This window comes from Perissodus microlepis, chromosome 14, assembly GCF_051167445.1.
Source record: "Perissodus microlepis isolate ML-2025 ecotype Zambia chromosome 14, ASM5116744v1, whole genome shotgun sequence".
Taxonomy (NCBI): Eukaryota; Metazoa; Chordata; class Actinopteri; order Cichliformes; family Cichlidae; genus Perissodus; species Perissodus microlepis.
Genome location: NC_140474.1, coordinates 29505961 through 29530820, shown reverse-complemented (window position 1 = coordinate 29530820; position 24860 = coordinate 29505961). Strand labels below are relative to the sequence as shown.

The 24860-nt window shown below is 42.4% G+C and overlaps 2 protein-coding genes across 4 annotated transcripts in view; one reads left to right on the top strand and one right to left on the bottom strand.

Moving 5' to 3' along the window:
• Positions 1–153: 153 nt before the first annotated feature.
• Positions 154–17542, bottom strand: sidt2 (SID1 transmembrane family, member 2). Its single transcript, XM_084951174.1, has 27 exons — positions 17145–17542; positions 16704–16974; positions 16490–16611; positions 14009–14173; positions 13838–13883; positions 9674–9775; positions 9342–9425; positions 9085–9250; positions 8824–8917; positions 7867–7925; positions 7619–7645; positions 6831–6869; positions 6667–6744; positions 5977–6092; positions 3763–3836; positions 3503–3569; positions 3330–3403; positions 3123–3246; positions 2875–2992; positions 2429–2565; positions 2208–2316; positions 1878–1954; positions 1646–1692; positions 1452–1557; positions 1241–1351; positions 1048–1161; positions 154–941 (listed from the first exon to the last, which is right to left on the bottom strand). The coding sequence occupies exons 2-27, from the start codon at positions 16947–16949 to the stop codon at positions 879–881; spliced, it is 2565 nt and encodes an 854-aa protein (XP_084807300.1). The 5' UTR covers positions 16950–16974; positions 17145–17542; the 3' UTR covers positions 154–878.
• A 2349-nt stretch (positions 17543–19891) lies between these two features.
• Positions 19892–24860, top strand: part of sik3 (SIK family kinase 3) — a 37271-nt gene continuing 32302 nt past the window's right edge. For all 3 annotated transcript variants that reach the window (XM_084951172.1, XM_084951173.1, XM_084951171.1), the window contains exon 1: positions 19892–20275. In XM_084951172.1, coding sequence (XP_084807298.1) covers positions 19910–20275 — 366 coding nt within the window. In that variant the 5' untranslated portion in view covers positions 19892–19909. The remainder of the gene's footprint in view (positions 20276–24860) is intronic.

Sequence of the window (24860 nt, the reverse complement as noted above, 5' to 3'; positions counted from 1 at the left end):
TTTTTCCAATGCTCTAAATTGGACTCAGTAATTAAGCCAGGTTACTTCTGAATGGCTGCCCCTCTCAAACAGAAGATCCAAACAGCAGGTGGGTGGAGCTGTTGTGCCCGAGATGATCTTATCAAAGCCAGGTATTGGAAAAATAGACCACACTTCAGAAAAGACCTTTATTGAGTATCCTTTCACTGCAATGCCTGACAATAAAATTCGTTTTTTGTAGAGTGCAAAAATACCTTTAAGAGTCACACTTAAGGGCAGTTACAAGTAAATACAATCATGTCTTCATGGATATTCCCTCAAGGAGGAGGACGGATAGCTTGCAGATCTGACCAATCAGAACACAGTATTGTGACTACTATGATTAGAACATTGAAGGCCACTGAGACTGGACAGGATTCATCTTCCCACAATTATTTTTGAAAACACGCACGCACGCACGCACGCACACACCTGTACAAACACACAGCATATAAACAGGCTACAAACAGTAATTAAAATACATTGCTGACTTCCAGGCCAAATGTAATGCAGACAATATAAAATAAGTTAAAATGGACGAGTTTCGTGTCAAGCGAGAATGCACACCGTTAATCGTCAGCAGTAAACGGTGCTCACAACAGTTACATCGATGATGGCAGCGAGAGGACGAAACACTTCAGCATCGCTCGACGACATTCCAGCTTTTATTGGCACATTAGTGTCCATGCAGGTAGAGGGAGGGGCCTGTTGCTCCTCCCCGACTCTCCACGAGGCAGAGAGGTGCTCATCGACAGCCCAGAAACAGGCTACTGGCTGTGCTTTTTGAAAAAGATGGAGGGGATGCAAACAGGGTGATAAGGCAGAGAGAAAGAGCAGAGCTCTTCGCAGATCTGGCAAATCTAGAAGACGTAGATTTTGTCTCTCTGGACGGTGTCGAGGTCGTCGTCCATGGTCAGGAGGACCTGAGGGGGAGCAGAGGTAATATTGGATATTAAGGTTTTAACGCCTCATTCTAGACCAATTGCAGATCCTGCATGTTTAAACAAACTTAAACATGATTCATAATACCAGGAAGGATCCAAACATGGCGATGGAGGACAGGAAATGCCAAATGTCGTGGTCGTCAAAGAACGATAGCAAGATGCAGTCCCTGTTGTGCTCGCGAGACTCAGCTGGAGTTTTCTGTGCCAGAGGAGAGAAACAAGTAATCCAAGTGTCTTTTCACATGAGCCCAAATCTCATAGGTTTGTGTGTGGCTAACCTGCCAGGTGCTGAGACCCTGGAAGAAGAAATACAGCGCAAAGCCCCACACAACCGCCGTGAAGAGAATACACACCAGCGCCAGACACTTGATTCTCTCACCGCTCCGTAGCTGAGCACAAACAGAAAACTGTGAGCTCCAAAGGTCCCAAACATGTCTGCTACTTTCTCCTGGTGCTTCTCACATGCGCAGAGTTACTAAACACACAAACCTTCATGATGATATAAAAGGCAAAGTAGAGCAACAGGTTACAGATGGCGATGGCCAACAGGTACGAGGCAAAGTCGTTGGGTTTCTGTATGAGGCCGTAGGCAGCCCTGCAGAGAGATAGCGAGATACACATCACCTGCCTCCTCCGCACTCTGCTGATTTAAATGAGCTGGAAACACAGTTTGTTTTACTCACAGAGACCAGTTGACTATGTTCCCCATCACAAGCAGAACCATGCGGTCCTGAAAGACATACACCGGCGGAAAAATGATTAAAAAGCAGGTCATCAGGACTCACCGATGCCTTTTATTGCTCTCTGCAACCACCGGTCGTTAAGATAAGATAATAATTGAGTTACCAGGTAAAAGCAGAAGGACCTGCTACCTTATGCAATACACTGATACTGGATTTTCTGGCCGTTACTCACAATGTACATCGGCCCGCTGCACTGCCTGATGCAGTCTGTGTAGATGACGTAAACTATCCTACGCATGATCCCAGCGTCTGATACGTGAACACACAGAGAGGAAGGAGAGAGAACAACAAGGATTATAAGCTGCTTTATTTTATTAGAATATCCCGATAAGTGGATTTAAATGTTAGTTACTCTGATTTGCTAGCTTATGTGAGACACACGCTCACACGACAGCCTATAATCCTGGACTACTTTAGTTGCAGTCAGTTATTAGTCTAAAGTGACTCATTTTAAGCCAATAAAGCCCACTGGACTGAGTTTGCTTTCTTTCTGTGATCTTACTGAGCCTCCATCGACCCATATAGTAGAGCTGTGTGCTGAGCAGCAGCGTGGCCAGAATGTGGATCACAGAGAAAACAATCCAGAAGGCTGTGTTGTCTCTCCCAAAAACCTGAGAGGAAAAAAAAAAAAAAAAAAAGCACAGCACAATGATTATTAAGAAATCCGTGTTTTTAGACCATAAAGCATAACTCAGGTTTTGTATTGTGTGTGTGCGTGCTTACCACTCCCAGCACAGAAAAGAAGATGACAGCGGCGAGGCAGGCGTAAGCGGTGTAAGCGCTCGCGTTGATGTCCGGGTGTCTCTTCTGATAGAGCTTCAGCATACACAGTCCAGCAATCATGTACATGAAGGAGGTGTCTGGAGGGAGGAGAACAACTCAAATGTACCGCATGCAACTTGAACGTTTTTCAGCCCAGGACTCAAAGTAAACCAGACAGAGAGAAAAAAATAATGCATTCACAAATTTTACAGCCAGCAGAAACTCAAGAAACTGGCTGAAGCAGTAAAACTGCACAAAGAACTGATGCAGACTAAAGCCAAGAAACCTCATCTTCCTTTGAAGTGACAGCTGCTTAAAGCCAAAACTCTCTTCAGACTACTGATCCTGACAAAGGTAGAAACAACTGTAACCATGTCGAGTCTGAGTAAGGACACAATCGTTCTTACCAAACTGGAAGTTTGTGTAGTTGGGACAGACGTGGTAGCAGGCACTGAGCAAACCCTCCATCATCAGAGCAGTTCCCATGGCATAGAAGAGGCCAAAGTGCTTTGGGATACCGCACTCCTGAAGGAGGAAGAGACAACCTGATAACTAAACTACCGCTGTCAATCATCATCATCATCATCATCTAAATCTTTAAAAACACATCTTCATGACAAATGACTACACGTTTGTCAGTGTGCGTGTGCCTCACCAGCGCGTTGACGTCATGCCGCTCCAGAGCACGATTTTGGGCGAGGTCTCTCTTGAGGACGATGAGGAGAAAGAGGAGCCCCAGCATCACGTAACCAAGGTTACTGAGGATGTTGTTGAAAGCGCTGTGTGGAATTAGTTAATCGTTACTTTACGCGGGTTAGCTGATGATGTTGGACATGTTAACACACTGTGCTCGACTGCAAACCTTAGAGCTCCGAGCGGGTGGGCGCACAGGAAGTTGTAGTAGCAGATGTCCTGGTTTCCTGTAACATTGACAACCTGTGGAGAACAGAGATGCACACGTCGTATTAGCGAGCTGACGGCTTATCGGAATCTTTTTTAAAAAAGTGTCGCCATGCTTTATAAAATCATTGTTACCGTTTGATAGGTGATGACCAGCTGGACGACTGGCAGGGCGTAAAACACGGCAATGGTAGCAATGTTCCTGAAGAGGGTACAGTTATTACTTTCAGCCGCTCACAACCATCAGATCTGCAGCACTTCATTAATAATCAGTCATTTTTTTAATGTTTCATATAATGTCAAAACTATGGCTTGGTTAATTCACTGTGAATTGATTTGGCTTAGATATAAAAGAATATCATGTTTCTTATCATGGGTGCAACAAGAGAACTCACCAGAAGTAGATTTGGTACTTCTTGCTGAGGATCCTCTTGTCTTTGCGGGCCAAGTCAGCCACGTACAGAAATTTCTGTAAGAGGAAGAAGAGGACTTTATTACTTTGATTACTTTATTAAAGTCTGGATGAAGAAGGCATTAACCTCGCCTAATTAATGTTCAAACTCTTTACTGCTGACAAGTTTTTTAAATTTGTGACTCTGGTTTAGAGGTTTAATATAACGAAGGAACACATTATTAAATTGTCTCTGTGCACTTGTTTCATTTGAGCTCAGTATGAGAATATCTGCTGCCCTGCTCTTCGTTTTACACTGTGTGTGCGCGTGTGTGTGTGAGCTCAGAGCTGGCATTTATGGAAGGGAATGCTGCTTGATGGTTTTGCTAAACCAGAAAGATCATGAGAAAATTTTGTCATTGGTCAGTGAGAAAAATACTTATGAGCCCCTGAAACGAGACCCAGGAAGTGGTTACAGGAAGACGGTGATAGATTGTCTGAAGCAGTTAGAACAAGACAATGCTACTGACCGGACCTCATACCACAGGCTATACCCAGGAGAAGCTACACCAAGTCTGTATGGTTTACTGAAGACACATAAACAGGAGGTAGCTCTAAGACCAATTGTCTGTATGATCAACTCGGTCACCTATAACATCTCAAAGTTTCTGGCTTCGACCCTCAACCCGTTGGTAGGCAGCTCTGAACACCACATCCAGAACAGCTTGGATTTTGTTGAGAAGGTGAGAGATGGCATTATGGAGGCAGATGAAACAATGGTCTTGTACAATGTTACATCTGTCTTTACTGAAGCAGTGAAGGTCGTTTGTAAGAGATTACAGGATGGTTCACTACAAGTCACTGGTTCAAGTACGTGGGTGACATCTGGGTGAAAATCAAATCTCAGTATTCAAGGTTTGACTCTCATCATCCACTGGAGCATAAATTCTGTGTCATCAGGACGCTACAACACAGCACAAACACCATCCCCACAGACAGCAGCCAGGGAAGCAAAAGAACATCATACCAAGAAGGCCCTGAGTAAATGTGGTTGTCCCAACTGGACATTTGTCAAAGCTGGGAAGGCACCTAAAGAAAGCTCCAGCCGATCCAGGAGAGGAGAACAACTGCTGCTTAAGCGAAAACCCTTAATGATCCGTACGTGTCAAGAGTATTGGAACAGTTGAGACGCATTTACTATAAACACCAAAACACACTGCGCTAAAAGTTGGTTCACACCAAGGATCGGGTCCCTCGGGACAAACGGAGTAATGTAGCATACGCTGTTAAGTGCCAGGAGGATTGCCGTGATTTATACATCGGGGGGGAAACCAAACAACCTCTGGCGAAGCAGATGGCACAACACAGGAGAGCTAACTCCTGGACTCTGCAGTCTATTCACACCTACAGGCCAGTGGACACTCTTTCAATGATGAGGACACATCTTGGACAGGGAGGAAGGCTGGTTTTGAGCGCGGAGTCAAAGAGGCCATTTACGAGAAAAAGGAAAGACCATCTCTGAATCGAGGAGGGGGCCTAAGGGTACATCTTTCACCATCTTACAATACTGTGATTGCAGCCATTCCCCAACTCTCTGTGAATGGTACTCATGGCAACTGATCAACAATCACTGATCATAAACCATTGATCAGTGGCTGTTGATTTGTGAATGACAAATTGCATATTAATGATCAAGAAACTGACCTCACAGCACATTGTTCATTCAGCGGGGCTGGTTTCAGTCATTGTGCATAGGTACTGTTTATAAGGTTGGGGAAACCTGCAGTCAGCTGAGACCGAAGAAGTCACATGGATGAGTGACAATACATTTCTCCCACTGAAAACGCTACGTCCAGATGAACAGAACCAAGTTTTTAGGATGCTGCTCGAGTTTTAAAGACCTTGCTGGGGTTTAAACTCTCAGAGACGTAGCGAAACTTGGCAAATATTTGACACAAATGGAAATGGGAATGTTTGTTATCAAAGAAAAAAAAAAGTTATGCCTCCAGTTTCCAGTTTGGCTCACCATCTCCACAGATGAATACAGCAATCTGTTAGTGACCAAACAGATCAGATGGACGTTTTTGTTCTAGCACCCCGAGGTACTAGAGGTGAGGACTACTTTGCACATTCACAGATCTTTTTATTGTAAATAAGCCAGATGTGCAGAGAGCCACATCTGTGCCATTCTGAGGCAGGAAAAATGATTTTCACGTACCTTTGTGCGAACAATGTTCTTGTCGGAGTGTATGTCATCCAGTGTGTCATAGTCATCCTCCTCAATGGAGCTCAAAGACTCCTGCCTGCTCCGTGCAACACTTTCCAACGATCGCTCTGATTGGAGGAGGGAAGAGCAAAAGAGTCATTCTGTCTAGTGGAGGCACAACGTGAGCAGGCAGACCGACGACTGGATTTAAGGGAATTGCAGGCTGATGCAAAAAGGTGATCCAACACATCGCACCTTTCAAAAATGATCTTCAATTTTCAAAATGATTAAATAGATGACCAGAATGATTTTTTTTTTTTTTGGTCAGATGATCTTTGCACTGATGAGATCACCGTCGCTGTTCATTTGAGTGCCATCAGTGGAGAGAAGTGGCCACTTTCCCGGCCTCTTAACTCCACTGATATTTGATTGACATGGTGGCTGATTGGTTTGGGGTGCTGATTCGGCTAGTTATATGGTAGCGTGTCACCGATGCGGATGGCTATGTAGTGAAGGTGATTGAGGATTGGTCGACGTTTGAAAGGCTCCTGTCCTAATGAACAAAGACACACAGAAAACCAGTGAGGGCGTGGAGCTGCTAAGAATCCATGTGCAAGCCGCTCTGCAGAGCGACATTAGAGTGGGCCAAAAAAAAACAAGAAAGAGGGAAAAAAGGACGTGTGAGTCTCTGTTTGCTCATACCCATGTATCCATAGTTGTTGTCAGTTGAAGTGGCGCTGTCGGTAATGGCCTCTGAACTCATTGTGCTGCCGTTGTCAGCTGAGGAGGAGATGACTCTTCGTTCATTGGCAATCAAACAATGACATCACAAAGACTAAATGTTTTTTGTTTTTTTAAATACTCACCAAATGAGCCATATTCGTTTGGTGAGGCTGGAGTTTTTCCTGTGAAGACACAAACTTTCAAAAATCCAAGAAAGGATACATGCTCCCAAATGCTCACATGCACAAACAAGCAGCACTACGATCAACGTTTAGTTAGTATCCTAACACTGCACAATGATCACTGTGTTAGTCAGGAAAACAGGGAGGTGAGGCGGACGTAAACACGTGAAGGAATCCAGTGAAAAAATGGAATTCCTTAAATTCTTTTCTGGCTGGGGGCAAAAAAAAGTTATTAATCTCCAAAAGTGTGAAAGCTGAGAAATGAGATGCAGTGAAGAGGATTATTTCAAAACTAGTGGTTTAAAATCAAACAGTGGCAGCAAATACTGCAGTGGATAGATACAGATACACACTGGAAGGCAGCCAGCAGCCAAAAAAGCACATCAGCAGCGCTTGCATTCATCTTAGCGCCTTCATGCTTTTAATGGGAGTGCTGAAAATATGCTCACGTGTTTCTTTAGCTCAAAGCCATAAAGCTGTGAGGACTACAAAAGGATAACACTGTTACAAACACAGGCAAAAGAAGCTAACAAAGACCCATGTGAGTGCATATCTGTATCTCTGTAAAGCCAGAAAAGCCTCAGAACAGAGCCACGTTTATGTCCATGAAGCCCTGCAGCCGAAAACGTCTCTTTCTCTTCTTTGTAGGGTAAAGTATGGAAGCTACTGCATGCAGAGCATCTGCAGACAAGCAACACAGACTGAGAGAGGGCAGCGAGTGCACAAGGGGAGTAACTGTGTCTGTATACCGTCGCTGTTCTTCCCGAGCAGAGAGGCTGAATGGCAGGGGGAGAGAAAGATACACGTTCAGTACACGCTTAAACATTCAGCTCTGAGATAAAAGAGTGGCAAACAGCTGTGGGACTGCATGATCAGTCCAGTTTAGGATCACATTTACTCTGGTATTTAATTAACAGAACAGAACAAGCTTGCTGGTTTGTGGTCAGTGCACACTGCTCCTAATGGGCCGGTCCATCAGAGCTAGTTGCTGGGTTACCTGTCTCAGCAGGCGACATGTCGGCAGGATTCAGAAACACATTTCTCCTCTTGTTCAGTCTGCAGAAACAGAGAGGGGGAAAAATGCAAATGAACACAATTTGTATTCAGTGCAGTGTCATCCCTGCAGTGCAGATCTATTCTGACAATATGACGTCCGACCTCGTGGGTTGAAACGTGGGCTGGAGAGGGACTAATTGATGTACAGGAGGTTGGAAATTAGTTGTTGTTTTTCCAACCAAAGTGCAAAACTTTCTGTCATTTTCAGGCAGCTACAAGTTGCCGTCTGCCTGCGTCTTTTTGTTGCGGTGCAGACTTGCAAAGACGGTTGTTTTGTTGCCACCCTGGCTTTTCTATTCTGTGTTTCGGGTGAAGACTTTGGTTAAAAGTTGCATCTTCCTCACAGGGTTTTGCAGATGTGTACAACATAATTGCTGATTCACTGCTCTGCTTTCACTTCAGTGAAATTCAACAGCCAAAAAAAATAAATACATGACAGCTAACGGTTAAGCCATTTCTGACGTTTACTGTTCAGCTCTTTTCAATTAATCAGCTATTCCTTCTGCCCACCTGCAGCTTTTTAAAAAACTCCTGCATAAGCTGTTGAGTTTTGAGGTCCGTTTGGAAGGGCACACCCTAAAGCACGTACTTCCTTCTACTCCGAAAACAAGCCAGAAAAAAAGGGAGATGCAATAAAAACAGAAAAAAAGATGCAGGCCTGATATTTCCTACAGGTGTGAAATCAGTTTATTTATATATGCATATGCTTTACTTTTTCTGGGTTTTGAGTATAACATAATCAAGCTTCATGCAATAGTGGAAGACAAAGATGCAGAGATGGCTTTTCTAAGTGAAGAACATTCCAACACGACCTCCGCAACTGGAAACTCTTTTGTACAAGTAGCAGATAAACAAAGCAAATGATGACTTTGCTGCAGAGGCAATTTCAAAACCTTACCGTGCACGCTCTAGACAGACACAGAGCAAGGTCAGGAGGTAGAATGAGAAGAAGATCCCCAAACAGAACAGCATTCCCATCACGTACGCCTCCACTGTGTGGGAGGACATATTAACTGTAAGCTAATTTGCATAGTAAGACACAACATTCTGTATCTGCTGCCAAAAAACCCCAAATCTAAACAACACAAGCAGAGAAATCTCTGCTTCTTTTAGCACATGCTAACCCTCAGCGTTTCACATATGTAGCCATGTGACTTACAGTTGATTGCGGGTGAGACCATCACATCGAGGGCCTTGCTGCGATTGCCGGCGTCAATCAGCTGATCGGGTCTCAGAGGGTAGAAGCGCAGCGGGCCGCCGCATGCCTCGTCCTCAGTTTTTACCACCACCACCACGTAGAAACTGTTGCTGGGGAAATCTTTCCTCTAGATAAAGGCAGTAACACCTACATTCAAATCTACACCAGGATTTATCGCAAGCGGTTCCAATAAGCTCTGAATTTCTGCGGGAAACTACCTGCACGGTGATGGCACCTTTTTTTGTCATAGTCTGGTACATCCCAATGAAGGCCACGTTGTTGTCAAGGTCGTAAATGGGGCACTGAATGGAGACAGTGGGAGAGGCAGAAAAAAAACTGAATTAGATGTGAAAAAAGAAAGATTCAGATGGATCGTTTCAGAAGTAAATAAGAAAACACATTTTTGAACAGCAAGAAATCAGCTGTGGTATCCACTGTGATGCCCTCATGTGGTCTCAGAGTGCTACTGCACGCTGACCACTGAGGCTGAGGGAGGGGCCTCTTGAGGGCTGCTGCAGCACAGCTGAATGTGTGCTCTGGATAACTGTACCTGGATGTCCTGGATGGACATGACAGAACAGGGGAAAGTCATGTCCGAGTTGACCTTGACGATCACAGTATCCACCCCGTCTTGGAAGACATACTTGAAATACTGAGAAAAAAGGAGAGGGAAAGAAGAGGACAACAGTCAGTGAGGCAGTTTTCAGAAAGATTGACTTGAGGATGGCGTTTTAATTGTTGACAGCACAATAAACCATTAAACCAATACGTCACCCCACGGGCCATTTGCACAATTTGATAAGTGATATGTTACTGAGAGCCTCCCACTCCAGGTTCTCAAAAGGTTTTATCCTGTTTAGTTGTAGCCCTCGACTGCAGAGCACCTCACGCATACAAATGAGCTGACCTGATAGCTTACAAGCACAGACTGGGAGAACAAAGCAAAGCTGATGCAGAAAGCAGACTGTCTTAAAAGAGGTCAGAGACTGATAATGTCTTCATCAAGTGTCAAAAGAAAGTCATGGAATCATTTGCCACAAGCTGATCTCCGTTTTCAAATAACATACAGTCGTGTGAAAAGTAAGGTTTTCACAGGATTGGCAGTTTTGAGCATAACTCAGTGCACCCATACTGCTGCTATGGGAATGAAGAGTGTAAGGAGGAGCCAGGTGCTGATAATCAAACACACTTGATTGATCGGTCATCAGCAAGTGTGAGCACCTCTGCAAAAGCAGAAGTTTTGGCAATTTGCTGCTCCGGAGCATTCATAGGTAAGTTAACAATATGTCACCATCTTCTCAGGAGTGGAAATGCCAGAAAATTCACCGTAAGGTCAGACCGTGCAAAGCTTAAAGAAACTGCAAAAAACCCAACAGCGACAGCTCAGACGCTACAAGCCGCAGTTAAATGTTAAAGTTCATAACAGGACAATTAGAAAAAACTCAAACTGGAACAATGTCCTTTGAACAGACGAGACTAAAGTGTAGATGCTTATCCATAACGCACAGCACCACGTTTGGCGCTAACCATGCTTATCAGAACAAACATCTCAGACCAACCCCGAAGCACGGTGGTGGAGGGGTGATGGGTTGCGTTTGTTTTGCAACCACAGGACCTGGGCTCCATGCAGTCATTGAGTTGACCACAAACCCCTCTGTTTACAAAAGTATTCGTGATTCAAATGTCAGGATGCCAGCGTGAGAGCTAAAACTTGGTCCAAACTGGGTCACGCAATAGGACAACAACCCCAATCATAGCAGCAAATCTAGAACAGAATAAACAGCTAAAAAAAGAAAAGAAACAAGGTGTTGCAATGTCCAGACCTCAACCTGACTGAAAATGTGAAGGAACCTGGAGAGAGATCTGCATAAATCAGCAACAAACTCACTCCATGACAATACTGATAAAGTCATACAGAAAAGAATTACTTCAAGTTATTGCTGCCAAAAGCCAACTGTAAGCTACTGAATGACAGGTTTTACTTCATTCTTTTTCATAGGACTGTATAGATCAGGTGTAGGCAACCTTTCTGATGACGAGTGCCATTTAAAATTTCCTCAGAAGTCAGTGTGCCATATGATTGCATTAGCAATAAATGTAATAACGCTCTATATTAACAGTTACACACTATATAGAAACACTTTATAGAATAATTATATTTGTTCGCAGATGTTGGCAGCTATCAGCGAATAGTTATCAGCCATTTTGAAACCAAAAAAAAAAGACACTTTTTATCCATAACAAGAACTCCACAACAGCAAATGAACTGTACAACAGAAAATACAAATGCTATTTATGGTCTCCTCACAACAATGATAAGAAAAATAAACTAAGCCAATATGGCATGTTTGTTAATACAGAGACACACATGGTAATGTGATCTCTGGTCTCCCACTCAGAGACACAGGTCTCCGAGTGTCCAGCATTCAGACGGCTACCTGAGGACACTCATGTGAGAGAAAATCTGCTCACACAGATATGTAGAGCCAAATACTGTCAATAAGGCCTCTGCAATGTTCCGAAGACAGTTAAACTTGTCAGGTAGTGATGTCCAGCAGGTGAAAATGCAAGCTTCATGAACACGCACAGCTGTGGATTCCAGCTGCTTCGATGTTATATGTATGATTTCTATACATTTTACATCAGATAAAAACTTTGGTTGTAAGTTTCAGATAATTATTTATTAAAAGCTAGACATTTTAAATGAGAATAAGAAAGTATTTCTTTGTGCCCCCCTCTCCCTGTTAATGCCCTACCTGCCCCCTTGGCAAAACTTTGCTAGACCCGCCCCTGCACAGTTACCAGCTGTCAGCTACTTAAAAAAAAGGATCCTGGTGTTATTTGTCTCTCAGAAACAGTTCATAACTTCCCTTCAACTTATTCATGTCACCTAAAAGGTAAACCTGTTTCTCCATCACCTGTTCAGCTCTGATGATTCAGTGAGGACATCTCCTGGTTTCATCTTCATGTTTCCCTCTCACCACATATCCAAACCGATATCATGACCAGCAGCTTTACAGCTGTGGCTCCAGCAAACATCAGCTACTAGAAAGTAATATTAAATAAATTCTAACAACAGCTGATCAAGCTTAAACGTGCTGCTGTTGTTTAACGCGACATTCGGCAGTTTCCTCTTTCTGGTGCAAAGTGGGCGATAAACAAACAAGAGAGAAAAGCCGATCAGCTGATCATTGAGCCGTTTCATGATTGAAGTAGCAACAGGCGAGAGAGAGGGAAAGAATGAGAGCAGCTGTGCAGTGTAAAGACATAGAATAACTCCAGCTTTGTGTCTTTTTCCATTCTAGCTGAAGTCCGGGACAAACTGTTCCTTTTCACCTCAACACGAAACGAGTAATATTTTCTCTGAATACGGGACGATTCCGTCTTTTTACGGGACGGTTGGCAACTCTACTAACTAACCTTATGAATAAAATAAAGTTCACTATCAGTAACATCAAAGCATCCACCCAGCTGTATAGAAACTCTGTCATGCTAGCTAGCACGCAGTACGAGTTATTGTAACTGACTGCAAAAAGTCAGCACAACGAAAATAAACTCCACCTAAACTTGGTTTACATCTGACCCAGATAGACTGCAGGTCATAACTTCTTACCTGAAGTTCAGTTCACACTCGGACCAGCGGCCACCTCGGGTCTCTCCTCCTCCTCCTGCCTCCCCTTTCTCTCATTCACCTGCTGGCCTCCACCACTTGCTAATGTTACTGAATCTGAGCCACCACCAAACTACTGAGTTATTTTTACACACCGACCAGCATCTGGCCAATCCACCACCTTTCATTGTTTATACCGTTACAAAGAATAATAATAGAATTTTTTTGGTTATTTGGTTGGTTTTCAGAGCTAAATCTCAGTAAAGGAAAGTTTTAATATTAATAGAGTCTGGAACCTTTAGAGAAACTCTGAGGTTTATTTGCAGTGGTTATTTTCTTTCTTTGCAGCCAGCATGATGCAGGAAGCCTAAGCTGTATGCCAGAGGTAAACTACATGCTCAGCAACATAGTTTGTTTTTTAGAAACACATGCACATACAAAATGAAAGCATTATTTAGCTTTAACATAAGTGTGTATTTGGGTTAAATAAACAACCCATGCTCCCAGTAACTGTCACATAAAGGTTTGTGAAACAGGTTGTTCTGTTTACTGCAGTATAGACTACTCCAGTCAGACTGCATTGTTATGCCAGACTAAATGGTATAATGTCTGAACATCTTTGTTGTTGACCGTCTGAAGGCGTTACGTGGCTTAAACTGGAAATGAGAATGTTATATTCTTAAAAGGTGTCAATTAACTACACATGGATGTGAGGTAAAACTGAGTTTAAAGCCCTGCAATCCACACAAATCTATACACCCCGCACATCCAAAACAAAAACCTAACACGATCCAATGAAAGTGTCATCAAAGGCCAAAAGGAAAGCAAACTTTTGTTTAAATGATTGGATGTGCAGAAAACAGAGCTTACTCAAGAAAAAGATTTTTTTAATGTAATATAACAACACAAAATCAGAAATTCCCTGCATTCATAACATCCTCTTTCACATGTATACTTTCAGCTGGCTTCCTGCACATTTCTTGTCATGAGTCCCTCCCCCACCCACAAACTCCCCCCATCTGTGGTGCACATTTCTTTGACTCAACACAGTTATGTAAAGAAGGAGCCTACTGTCACACAGAGCTATGGTACCAGGCAGGTTACCTGAGGTTGGGATGGTGATGCGGTGAAGCTGAATTTCTTGTTTGTTCTGTAATCAAGTTAAACAAAACGTTTCATTCAAATAACACAGGCTGATGTACAGTGCAATAAGATGGGAATTCAGGCAGGTACCACGTACTGTTTTTGATTTATTACATAACAGATAACACTCACTGCAGGGTGAAACTTTCAACACGGCTCACTCTGAGCTGGTAGTTTGTACCCTGACTGGACAGGGTAGACACGTCAACAAAGAAGTACTGGGTCTCTGAGGCGGCCCGTGTTGGAGGTTGGCACAGTGTCCTGCCCACATCGTAGTAAGGGTACTTCCTCTGATAGCTGATGAAAAAGGAACAAAGAAAAAAAAGGAGGGGACAACAAAGATCAAGTTTCCCTTAACCTCTCATACATTCATTCATTCCTTCTTGTATATTCTCTAATATTATAAGAATGAAGCAAATCAGGTGGGTTTTTTTTGTTTGACAGTTACACAATCTGACAAGTTGAAACATGAACGTAATTTTTCCTTTAAAAGTGGTTGAATGCAAACCTCACAATGACATTAGCTCCCCATCTCTGCACTGGTGGTTCACAAAGGAGGAAGTGAGAGTCCAAAGTTCATTAGTGAGCTGCTAAAAACGTGGCCTGACCATGAGACCAACAAAGCAATGACTGACAGCGGGGTGATTCTGGTGTTGCAAAACCTTCCAGTGCAAGAGAGGAACACATCACAAATGGACTGTTGGGCAAATAAACTGCAGAACTAGGAACCTTTTATCACGTTGCACACAATGAAGTAAGGTTACAGGAGCTGTTTGACTTGGAGACAATCCCAAGCACATTACAGGCAGTGTTTTTTGCCGTTTCCTCCTTACAAAACTTGTCAAATGACCGTCACACTTCTGAAAAGAATTACTGATTGCAGACTGAACTGCCTCGTCACCTTTCTCCACTACATCTGCTTTTACAGCGAAACCCTGTGACCTGCAGTTATATTCATTTACTGTCCAAGTAGCCCGACACTCCTTAAAAAGAACCTTGGAACACATGTTCAAATAAAATCTGCCTACGTGGCGTTTAGGAAGAGGACATCCTTATTAGCATTTGCTTACATTTAATCCATCTGTAATCACAAACAATAGTGTATGTTCACAAACCTGATAAAGCTACCAGCACCAAAACAACAACAGGTTTTTAGGGTGAATGTTGATGTTTGGGGACTAAAAAAAAAAAATTATTGAATGTCGATATACTGGCTGTTATTGTTTATTTTTAATACTACTTTATGTTATCTTTGTTCTACTGAAAACAGAAAAACTTAGGAATATACCTCACACTATAATAATCAAAGTTGAGGAGACAGCTTGACCTCACACCATTATCTTCACAGCTGTGATGCTACATGTGGAAAGTGCAGCCTGAGCCTGAGATGACACCGTTCTTAAATTACGCCCAAGTACCTTTTTTCAGGACATCCTGAAATATGGTTATATCTGTGATAGGTCACTACATTAGTGAGGCCCAAAAAAAGCAATGCTGCGATGAGAAGCTGGGAAACATCTTGTATAATTATGTCATATTTAACTACACGCCCTAATGTAAGAAGTCCCAAATGATGTGCCGAGCCCTACTAATGCACCTCTAGGCAAGCCCAAATTTGAAATGTGAGATTTTCTTTGGCAGCCCCACATCACTGCTGCAGTGTAAAAATGGCACAAAGAATTGTAACTGAATATATTCGAGCTCTAAGGGCTCTCATTTTCCAAACAGGGGCATTTTCTGAAAACCTCTGCCAAGTCTGCTCACATAGCTGATGGATGGTTGGCAGTTTGGAGCTTGACATAACAAAAGCCCTGACTGTCTGCAAAGAGGATAAGACATGCTGTGTACTTAAAGAAAGGAAAGTGAAAAAAAAAAGCAACTGTTAGTTGCATCTATCATGAAAGCTCCTGGGGTTACGGCTTCAACTGGACTAGGGCTGTCAACATGAACCTGCTGGGAAATGTTTGCCAATGAAAACCTGGTTCCACAAGCTAAATACACTCATTTTATCTCATCTGGGGAAAAACACTGATTTAAGATGATTTGGTAGAAGGTTTTGGATAAGGTGAAGTAACTAATGTAGACATTATTAAGAAAAAAGAAAAGGAAACGTTTGCTGGGTCCAGAAAAACACAGAAAAGCTGGCATGTCATACCACACATATTCTGTTTTGTATCTCATCTTTCCTCTATGTCACTTGCACATAAATGAATAGGACTTAAAAATTGCCATGGGCACAGTAAGTTTAAATACTGCTGGCTTTACTGTAGACTAGACAATTGACTCCACACCTCACTAAGCATAATGCATACTGGTGTTTCAATTTCAATTTCAACTCTGTAACACATAGATCTTTTAAAATGCTTTGACGCTAACTTAGAGGATTTAAAATAACAGTGAGTGGCCATCTCTGGGTACATACAAAGAAGGGAAGCTTAATATGCAATTAGACAAAAACGTGAAGTTAAAGGAGTTAAGGGATGGACCAAATTACAGACCACATCAGTTTTTATTTTAAATTACTTGATTTTTGTAAGAAAAAACATTAACATATATACATCACATACGTGTGATGTATATATGTTATGTATGTAAACGGTGGGGGGTACTCACAGGCCTCTGAGAATGAGGGGGACTTGAAAAGACAGCACGGCTTGCTTCTGTCGCACTACAAACAAGATTGGGCTCTCCGACTTGTTGGATAACACGTCCACAGACACACGCACTCCCTCAGTCTGAAAGTCAAGAGAGGGAAAAGGAGAAAGGACTGATAATAATCTTTAAGTGGTGAAAAAACGAACCGACAAGTCTGAGGAGGCGAACTCACCTTATTCCGAGAGATGGTGTGATTAAACGCGTAAATGGTCTGGTTTTCACTCGTAACCGTGTCATTATAGTTGGCATCAAACTCCGCATCTTTCTGGACGATGAATTTGATCTCCCCCACCTCAATGCCGCAAGCTAACCGAATCGCACATAACCAGAGCAGGGCAGCCAATCCTGGTCGGATCCAACGGGGAGCAGGTCCACAGCTGTTTTTATGTCGTGATTTCCAGGAGCTTCTTAACACCATTTTGCCTGACACCGTCTTCCTACAACTGGGAAACGATATCTTAAGTTACTCTAGGGTGGAGAGACAACGCTATAAAAAAACTCCACCCCATTCAGCAACAATAACAATGACAGCAGGCAGGCTAGCTCAACTATGCCCCTTCAGACAATAACAGCAGGTGCTAAATAAAAGCTAGTGACACAGTGAAGTGTTTACATTTGCTATAAACTTGCGCTTCGTCCTGTCGGCATCCGTAATGAAGTAGACGCTGTCAGTCATGCGCCCAGTGCCAAGTTTCAACACAACAAAACCAGCGACACTCAATTCTTCTATATGAAACCCTGAAATCTGACAGCCCGCTGACTCGCCGTGTTAGCATTAGCACTGCTGGTTAGGCAGCTTCATGTTTTCATGTCGGACTTCGGTTCTGTCGTCAAAAACAAAACCCGCACAAAAGCCTTCCTGTAAAACTGCGAACGGCTGTCACTATCGGGTTTCGTAGGACCGCTGCATTGTGCAAGAAATTTTGGTCCAGCGGGGGGAAGAGATTCAGTGTGAAAATCTGTGCCGTTAGCGCCCACCCTCCCTGCACGCTTAGACAGTAAACAAACCGACGCACGACGTCATGACGACACTTCCTGGACCCTCAGCAGTCAAATATCTGGGGAAACCGATGTTTGCTGTATGTGGGGTTGGCCTTATCTGTGAGTTTCCTATATAGTGACTTCAAACCAGGCATAACGACAACAACGATAATAATAATAATAATACAAAACTGGTAAAGTATTAACCAGGTCAGTTTGAAAGAAGCTGGAATACATCGGGAAAATACTAAATCACGAGGTATGAACTACACTCCCTTATTTTTTCATGTAATATGTTTTTATTACAGCTAATCTTGATGAAGAGGACATTTCAAGGTATTTCAGTGGTTAGTGTCCCAAGGACTTGGATCTATTTTATGTATATACCAAGGCAAAAATGTGTTACTATGTATGCATATGTTGGATCATAGGATCCTCACGCAAACCAAGCTGTTGGATTCAAATTTTACTCCTTTCCTTGACTTCCATTGTCTTCTGCAGCCAGCAGTCTGTCTAAATAACAGAATGCACACCAAAAAAACTGTTGTGTGTAGGTGAAGATGAATAGAACCAGCACATATAAAACTTTTAGTCACACATTATTTTGCTGATAAATTACATTATTGTTGATCAATCAATATATAAGGAATTAGAATCACCATGAACTGCTAGATATACACGTCAACAAATGAATAATTATAATACATTATTATCCAAAAACAACAACAGTACTAATAAAAGTAAGAATACCGTCATGTTACATGATCATTCTGAAACATGTCATTACACATTAGGACATTTACGTTTGGAGCTATAAATATAGTTGAATATGCGGCCTGTGCACTGTTAAGCTACTTAAGTAGCTTTTAGTTATAGTTTAAGTAAAACTACAAAATACTGTACCCCAGGCACTTATACAACTCATGGTCATTGGTGCACTGGAGGATAGGAGAAGAGGTGAGGTACACAGAAGTGGGGTAGACAGGTCGCCAGTCTATCACAGGGCTGACACAAAAAAGCAATCATTCACACCTCATTTATGCCTACGGTCAATTTAAAATCAACACTTGGGGAGGAGGGGAGGAAGCTGGACATTGTGACTGCACACAGAAATGCCCCAGCCAGTCAACGGCTGTGAACTCAGGACAGTGCTAACAACTGCACCACCACGCCACCCACATATTCATTAATTCACTCCTCAAGAAACCAGCAAGTTCTCTTTTTGTTACCCAGAGCACTCCCTGGCGCCTTTAACATGCGCTGCTTCCTACATTAAAATACAAGTCAGCTGCACATTACAAAACTTTCCTTTAGAAATGCATTACACACGATCATTTAGAAATGCACATGCCGAAACTTATTTACAATGAGTTATCTAATTCCAAACAACAAGTCTGCTTTCTCTCTGCGGTCTGGGAGCCACAGGGCACCTTCCTGTTTTGGACCAGCCGGGATGCAGGAACTCTTTTCCACCATGAAGGGGTGCTGTCTACAGTCTGGTGAGAGAGCCTATGGACCAGAGAATAAAATTAACTGCAACGAGCTTTGAAATCTTTCCTTTCGTTTTACTTAGATTATCCTTATGTTAAATTAGCTCTATGAGTGGATTCAGTTAATGCATCTTTCTATAAATGGTGTGAGTGACCCCGCTTGTTTATCTTTTTATTCTTGCACATACATACATTTAGTTTTGCATAATTATTATTATGTCACTGTGCAGGTATCACTGCACGCTTGTGGTGGGGACACGATTATGTTTTTGTATGAGTGCAGGCCAGTCACCACGGAAGTACAGCTAATCGCTGATTTAATGACTCTGTGTTCATTAAGAGATCTTATCAAAGCCTCCTCAGAAGGTCAGGGCCATTTATCAGCATTATAAAGACACCTACATCTCTGGGGGAAGTTAAAGGTTTGCTTGTTTTTTAAGTACACGTTTTTAGTAATTTATCGAAGACAAAAAAAAAACAAAAAAAAAAAAAAAAACAGCCAAAATAGCTAATACAGTGCCTGTGGACGACCGCCATAATGGCTGTAATTTTTCTATTTGGGATCTCTTCATGGCATTCAGCTGTTAGAAACTGTAGTCATATTTTTGTGAAAAATACTCATATCAGATGTATATTTGTATTGCAGTGGAATAACAAAGCGACCGTTGTTCTCGTCCGCCATTGTAAGGGTAAAGCGGCGTACACCTTTAAACACTTTAAAAACCGTCTGCACAGAACGCAGCACTTTGCAAGGAATCACTGAATCATGGGAACCGGAGTGATAATGCGCACTTCTTTGTCACCAGGGCAACCACAATACGTTTCTCTGGATGAAGTCATTTGTTACGCCGCTCGTTACTATGGTTACAACCTAGAGAGGGCGCTGCGGAAGAGCTTTCTACGTAAAATGACGCAGGGCGGGGGCGTGCCCGCGATGCGCGCTGCGCACGGCTGCTTGTTGTTCCCGCAGAGAGGCGAGAAGATGGCGGCCGTGTCAAGCGGAGGTGCTGCTGGGTCCGCAGCGGCCGGGATTACGCACTCTGCCCGACCGACCCACGCAGGCATGGGCTCCCAGAACCGAGCCCAGCCATCCTCCGGGATCAGCCACTCCGGTCGTACCAGCACCGCCACTGGGTGCATCACAAATCCTGGCCACACTTCGGTCCCCAGGCCACCCCCAGCCCGAGTGGGCCACTACGAAATCGAGCGGACCATCGGGAAGGGAAATTTCGCGGTTGTTAAACTGGCCACACACATCATTACTAAAGCAAAGGTAAGACAATTGATGTCCGAGTATCAGAGGTGAACAATTATAAGTTGTCATTGATTTATTCTGAGCCTTTTCGGCCGCTTTAGTAGAATGACGGTGGGGCCTTCGGGCTCGGGAGACAGCAGCGGCCAGCCCGCTATGGTGACACCGCTGCTCGGTGTAGCGGAGGTCCGCTCGACACGGGACACCGCCGTTAGCTACTGGATCCAGATATATTTACCACAACGTAAATAATAGCTCGCATCTATCCACTTGTAGTGCTTTTTCTGAAAGCTTAAAAGGCCCGAGGTTAATGTGTAGCAAAGCGCAGAGGACAGAGAGAAGGGTATCGACGAAGATAAAAAAGACGAGAGTCGATTTTCTAGTAGCTAGCTTAGCTTGATGGCTAATTACCTGGTTAGTACAACTTAGATACCTCTGAGAAAGATGCCAGTCCGTCAAGGATGAAAGAAAAGTTTGGGCCATTGTTTTTGTTAAGTTAACCGTGAACTTCCAAACTTGATAGGTTTGTGTTTGGCCCAAGATTTAATATCCCTCTTAGGAATTCCCCAATAAAGTACCATCGAAACTTTGTCACACTATATTATAGGAAAGCTAAAGACTGTGGGCTTTAAAATAAACTTAACTGTTTAAAGAATTGGGTGAACAAGCTACTTAACATGTACCGTTTCGCGTAAAGATACGTTCGTACACCTTAACCAGTTTGTTGGAACATTTTCAGCTGTACATATCAGATTTTGTAGTACTAGATATCAGGTTTAATAGCTAGATGACAGCGCGTTAAGTCCTCGTGGACAGGAAAATATTGACATTGGCCAAAAAAATGAAAGTGTTTTCAGAATGGTCACCATACAGTTTTAAGTGGAACATAAACGCGTTTGCATGGTGTGGGCGACAGTTTGAAATATACTGAACGATTGGGATAGTTAATGGCAGATGCTACTGTCAGAAAATTAATGAAACACAAAATCATCCTTCATGAGTAGATGCCTTTCAGCCTTACACTGAAGTTGGCCACAACTCAGTGCTTTAAAAAAAATCTTATTGTTTGTGACACGTTTGGGGGCATTACAAAGAAAAGGCAGCACTCACAAATTCTGAGTATTGTTTTGAAGTTTTGCTGACCTATCGTGTGCGGTGCCTGAGTTTTTGTAAGGCTTTATTTGCCTTTGAGCAGTCTGTTGCCACTGGGTTATCAGCTGTGTTGGTAATGTAACCTTAAAAAGTGCCAAACAAATCAGAAGGCCTTTGCTGGCATATTTGACAACAGATGCGTCATTGAGGTCTCTTCTAATACTAACTGTGATTTGCAGCAGATTAGTATAGCAGCGTTAAAAATCCTTCCTTAGGTTATCGGGAGTATTGGGATCAGTAGTGATTGATGTGCAGGTGAACACTCAGGGCTTCGATTACTGAAAGCGGTGCCTGCAATATATGATGAAGAGCCTTTTATTGAGATGATATAAATAGAGGTATGTCAAAGCTGCCAAGTGTGTAGCTTTACCTTGGTGTTCTTGTTGACATACACACAGACGAGTAGACACGGGTCATTTGGATGCTTTGCGTCACATAGAGAGTGAACCCTCCATTTAGTTTCATGACAAAATACACAAGGGTCAGTGAGCCGTGGAGATGTTTTTAATCCTGGGGATGTTGCTCGAAAGACTACCTGTGTGTGTGTGTGTGTGTGTGTGTGTGTGTGTGTGTGTGTGTGTGTGTGTGTTTGACTATGATATGTAGAGGCCAGAATTTATGGGAGATGTTGTTAGTCTCCTCGAATAACAATACAATGTCTATTGTTTTCACTTGTATTGATGTGTGTCTGTCTGAGCCTGAGAGATGACAATCACTGAGAGAATGAAATAAGCCCTGTTTTCTGTCTGTTGGTGGTTGGTCGCAGTAACCTCATAATTTCCACCAACAATCGCAGGGGTTTCAGCGTCCCCACTTGGCTTACGGATATCAGAAGAGTAGCAGCGTGCTTTAACGTGCCCGTAGTTATCATGAATATGGATATGGTAATCAGCCATCAGATGAAATGCGCACGGGTAGCTTTGTTTCATGGCCCAGGTTCTATTACGATCTGAAGAGAAATGCTGACTAGTCATAAACAGCCTAACAACTCCCCCCGTTCTCAGATGGAGCTGCGTGATATCCTGCAGTGCAGTCACACAGAAGAGGACCTGGATATTTATACTCTGTGGCTCACAAGCACAGAAAGGGATGGTCCCTTTTCGAAGCCTCATTTCCCCCTCTGATGTTTTATAAAATCTGAGCAATTCGATGGGCAATTAGTTCAGAGTTTAATTTCCCAATAGCACTTCAACTTGGGTTTTTGCCGTGCACATTTGTGGAAATCTGGGGCTTTTGGCTTACATGCTTAGTAAAACGGAGGCAGTCACACAGCACAGACCTTGAGAAGCAAACAATTGGTGTGGTGCACCTTGATGTCGTAATAGTGAAAGTTCATTTCACCCAGACAAGATCAGTTTGTGAGGTGGAAGTCAAAACAAGAGAGTTGTTACACTCACGCAGTTTGTGTCACATGTTGCTGCTAGCAGTGTGGATAAATGTTGGCTTTACTGTTCAGGGTATCCACAAACATCCTTGCTAGCCGTGGCTCATTAATAAAACCTATTAGTCCTCTCTGATACTGTGACACTGTAAACTACCCATTGTAGACTAAATCTGTTACTCATAGTTCTGTGAATTTTGGGGACTAAGTAAACTGTGACCCATCATTGAGTTTTGCTTTTATTTTAAAATTCTTTTCAACTATAGCAACAATAAGAGCCATTTGATTTGCCCTTATTTACAAAAATATCCAATGTGCCTTCATCTTATAGAAATAATAATAATCAATATGTAAACATTTAACTAGCAAGCAGGATATACTCATGTAGTTAGGTATAATAGGCATTAACTAATGCCTAATTAAAGTGTATTAAGATGTAACTAATTAAAACAATTCTTTGGTCAGTCATTTTTTTTTAAATATAATTAACGCTGTACTTGTTTGATTGCTTGGCCTTGAACATTGCTCCTCAAACTTTTCTCAAGCAACGCATGACTCGATAATCGAATAATGTAAAAGCTAATTCATCAAGTATTTTAAAGCTTTTACCTCAAATAAATATGAGAAATTGAACTCAAAATGCTACATCTGTTCATTTAATCTTGGTCACTGTTTTCCCACGGACATTTCGGAGAGTGTTGGGAGAATTAAGTTTGGGTGTTTTCGGACTTTATACTGTCTCATATGTAGCACATAGTAGATTTAGTCCACATTAGATGTGCTCTTGCTACAGCGCTGTTTGGTTTAGGTGAGGTTGGTGCCTGATTGGAACATACATAGGACAGGACCGGGGACACCCACAGGCTTGCTGCGGATACACCAGGTAGCTACTGATGTGTTCTCACTTAGGTTTGATAAGACACAGGAGCTAGCAAGTCAAAGAGAGTTTTAGGTTAGACTTTCTGATCTTGTTTATTCTGATACTAAAACAACATTTAATAAGCAGTTAATACGCGTTTATTCTCAAATGAAAGAATGAAGATCCAAACCAGAAGGGGGTCTAACTTTGATATTGGGTCCACATCAAGACTTTACAACTGGCATATCAAATGATATGAGATAATGCCGTGTTACAGTAAACACAGTACAGGAAACAGCCAGAGCACTGCAGGTTGAGCTGATTTGAAAAGACATTTCCAGTTGCAGAGCTTACAAAGTACTGCAGTGTTGATTCTGTTTTAACAACCCCACACTGTAGGTGATTTAGGTGACGGTGGCTGATGTTTTTAAGCTTTTGTTCTCCAATAGAATCCATCCCTATCTCTGCACGGCCATCTTTGTGATGCACTGTTGTCATTATCAGTCGCCCCACACCTAAAGGAGTCACCTTAATGTCATTTGTTCAATTATTTATATTTCTGAAGAATCACTTATTCAGATTCCTCCAAAATTACCACCAGCCTTCCTTCCCATGTTAGCAATACACACTCACTGAAACGCAAAGTGTTTTGAAAGAGCACTTGCTGAGATGTAAAGAATACATAGACACGCACACTCCTTTTTAAGTGTGATCTAAGAAAGTAGTAAGATCACAACTTTAAATTGCTTTCTATTAGAGCAGGGCGATATGACCAAAAATATTTATCACGATATACATTTGAAAATTTGCGATAACGATATATAACTGACAATATAATTGACACGAGACAAGATACTTTACAACTCCACAACTTTATTCGTGCAAAAAAAAAAGTCAACATATTTTCACTTAAACAAGCAGCTGTTTTTTATGTGCATTAAAGTTATATAAAAAGTTAACATTGTAAATGCAAATTCCTTGCTGACAGTTTAACCAAAAGGCATTTCCAGTGGAAATTGGCCGACATATCCATGTCCAAGCATAACCATGTATAATATCCACAAAACTTAAAAAGAGGTTATACACACACAATACAGTAATACTATGCTGAAGCACAGTACGGATCACTCTGCGAGGCTCCTGCCTACGATAGCCGCAACGCTCCGCGGTGCGGATTTGTAGCTTAGCAAAGTCGTTCTAAAACATTTGACAGA

What these genes read in the sequence shown, in the direction of transcription:
- sidt2 (XM_084951174.1), bottom strand. Translation starts at nt 16,949, where the DNA reads ATGGTGTTAAGAAGCTCCTGGAAATCACGACATAAAAACAGCTGTGGA. An exon ending in CCCCTCATTCTCAGAGGCCT is followed by an intron (nt 14,174 to 16,489) that starts GTGAGTACCCCC and finishes CTTTTTCATCAG; the next exon opens with CTATCAGAGGAAGTACCCTT. An exon ending in AAGTACCAAATCTACTTCTG is followed by an intron (nt 3,570 to 3,762) that starts GTGAGTTCTCTT and finishes TACCCTCTTCAG; the next exon opens with GAACATTGCTACCATTGCCG.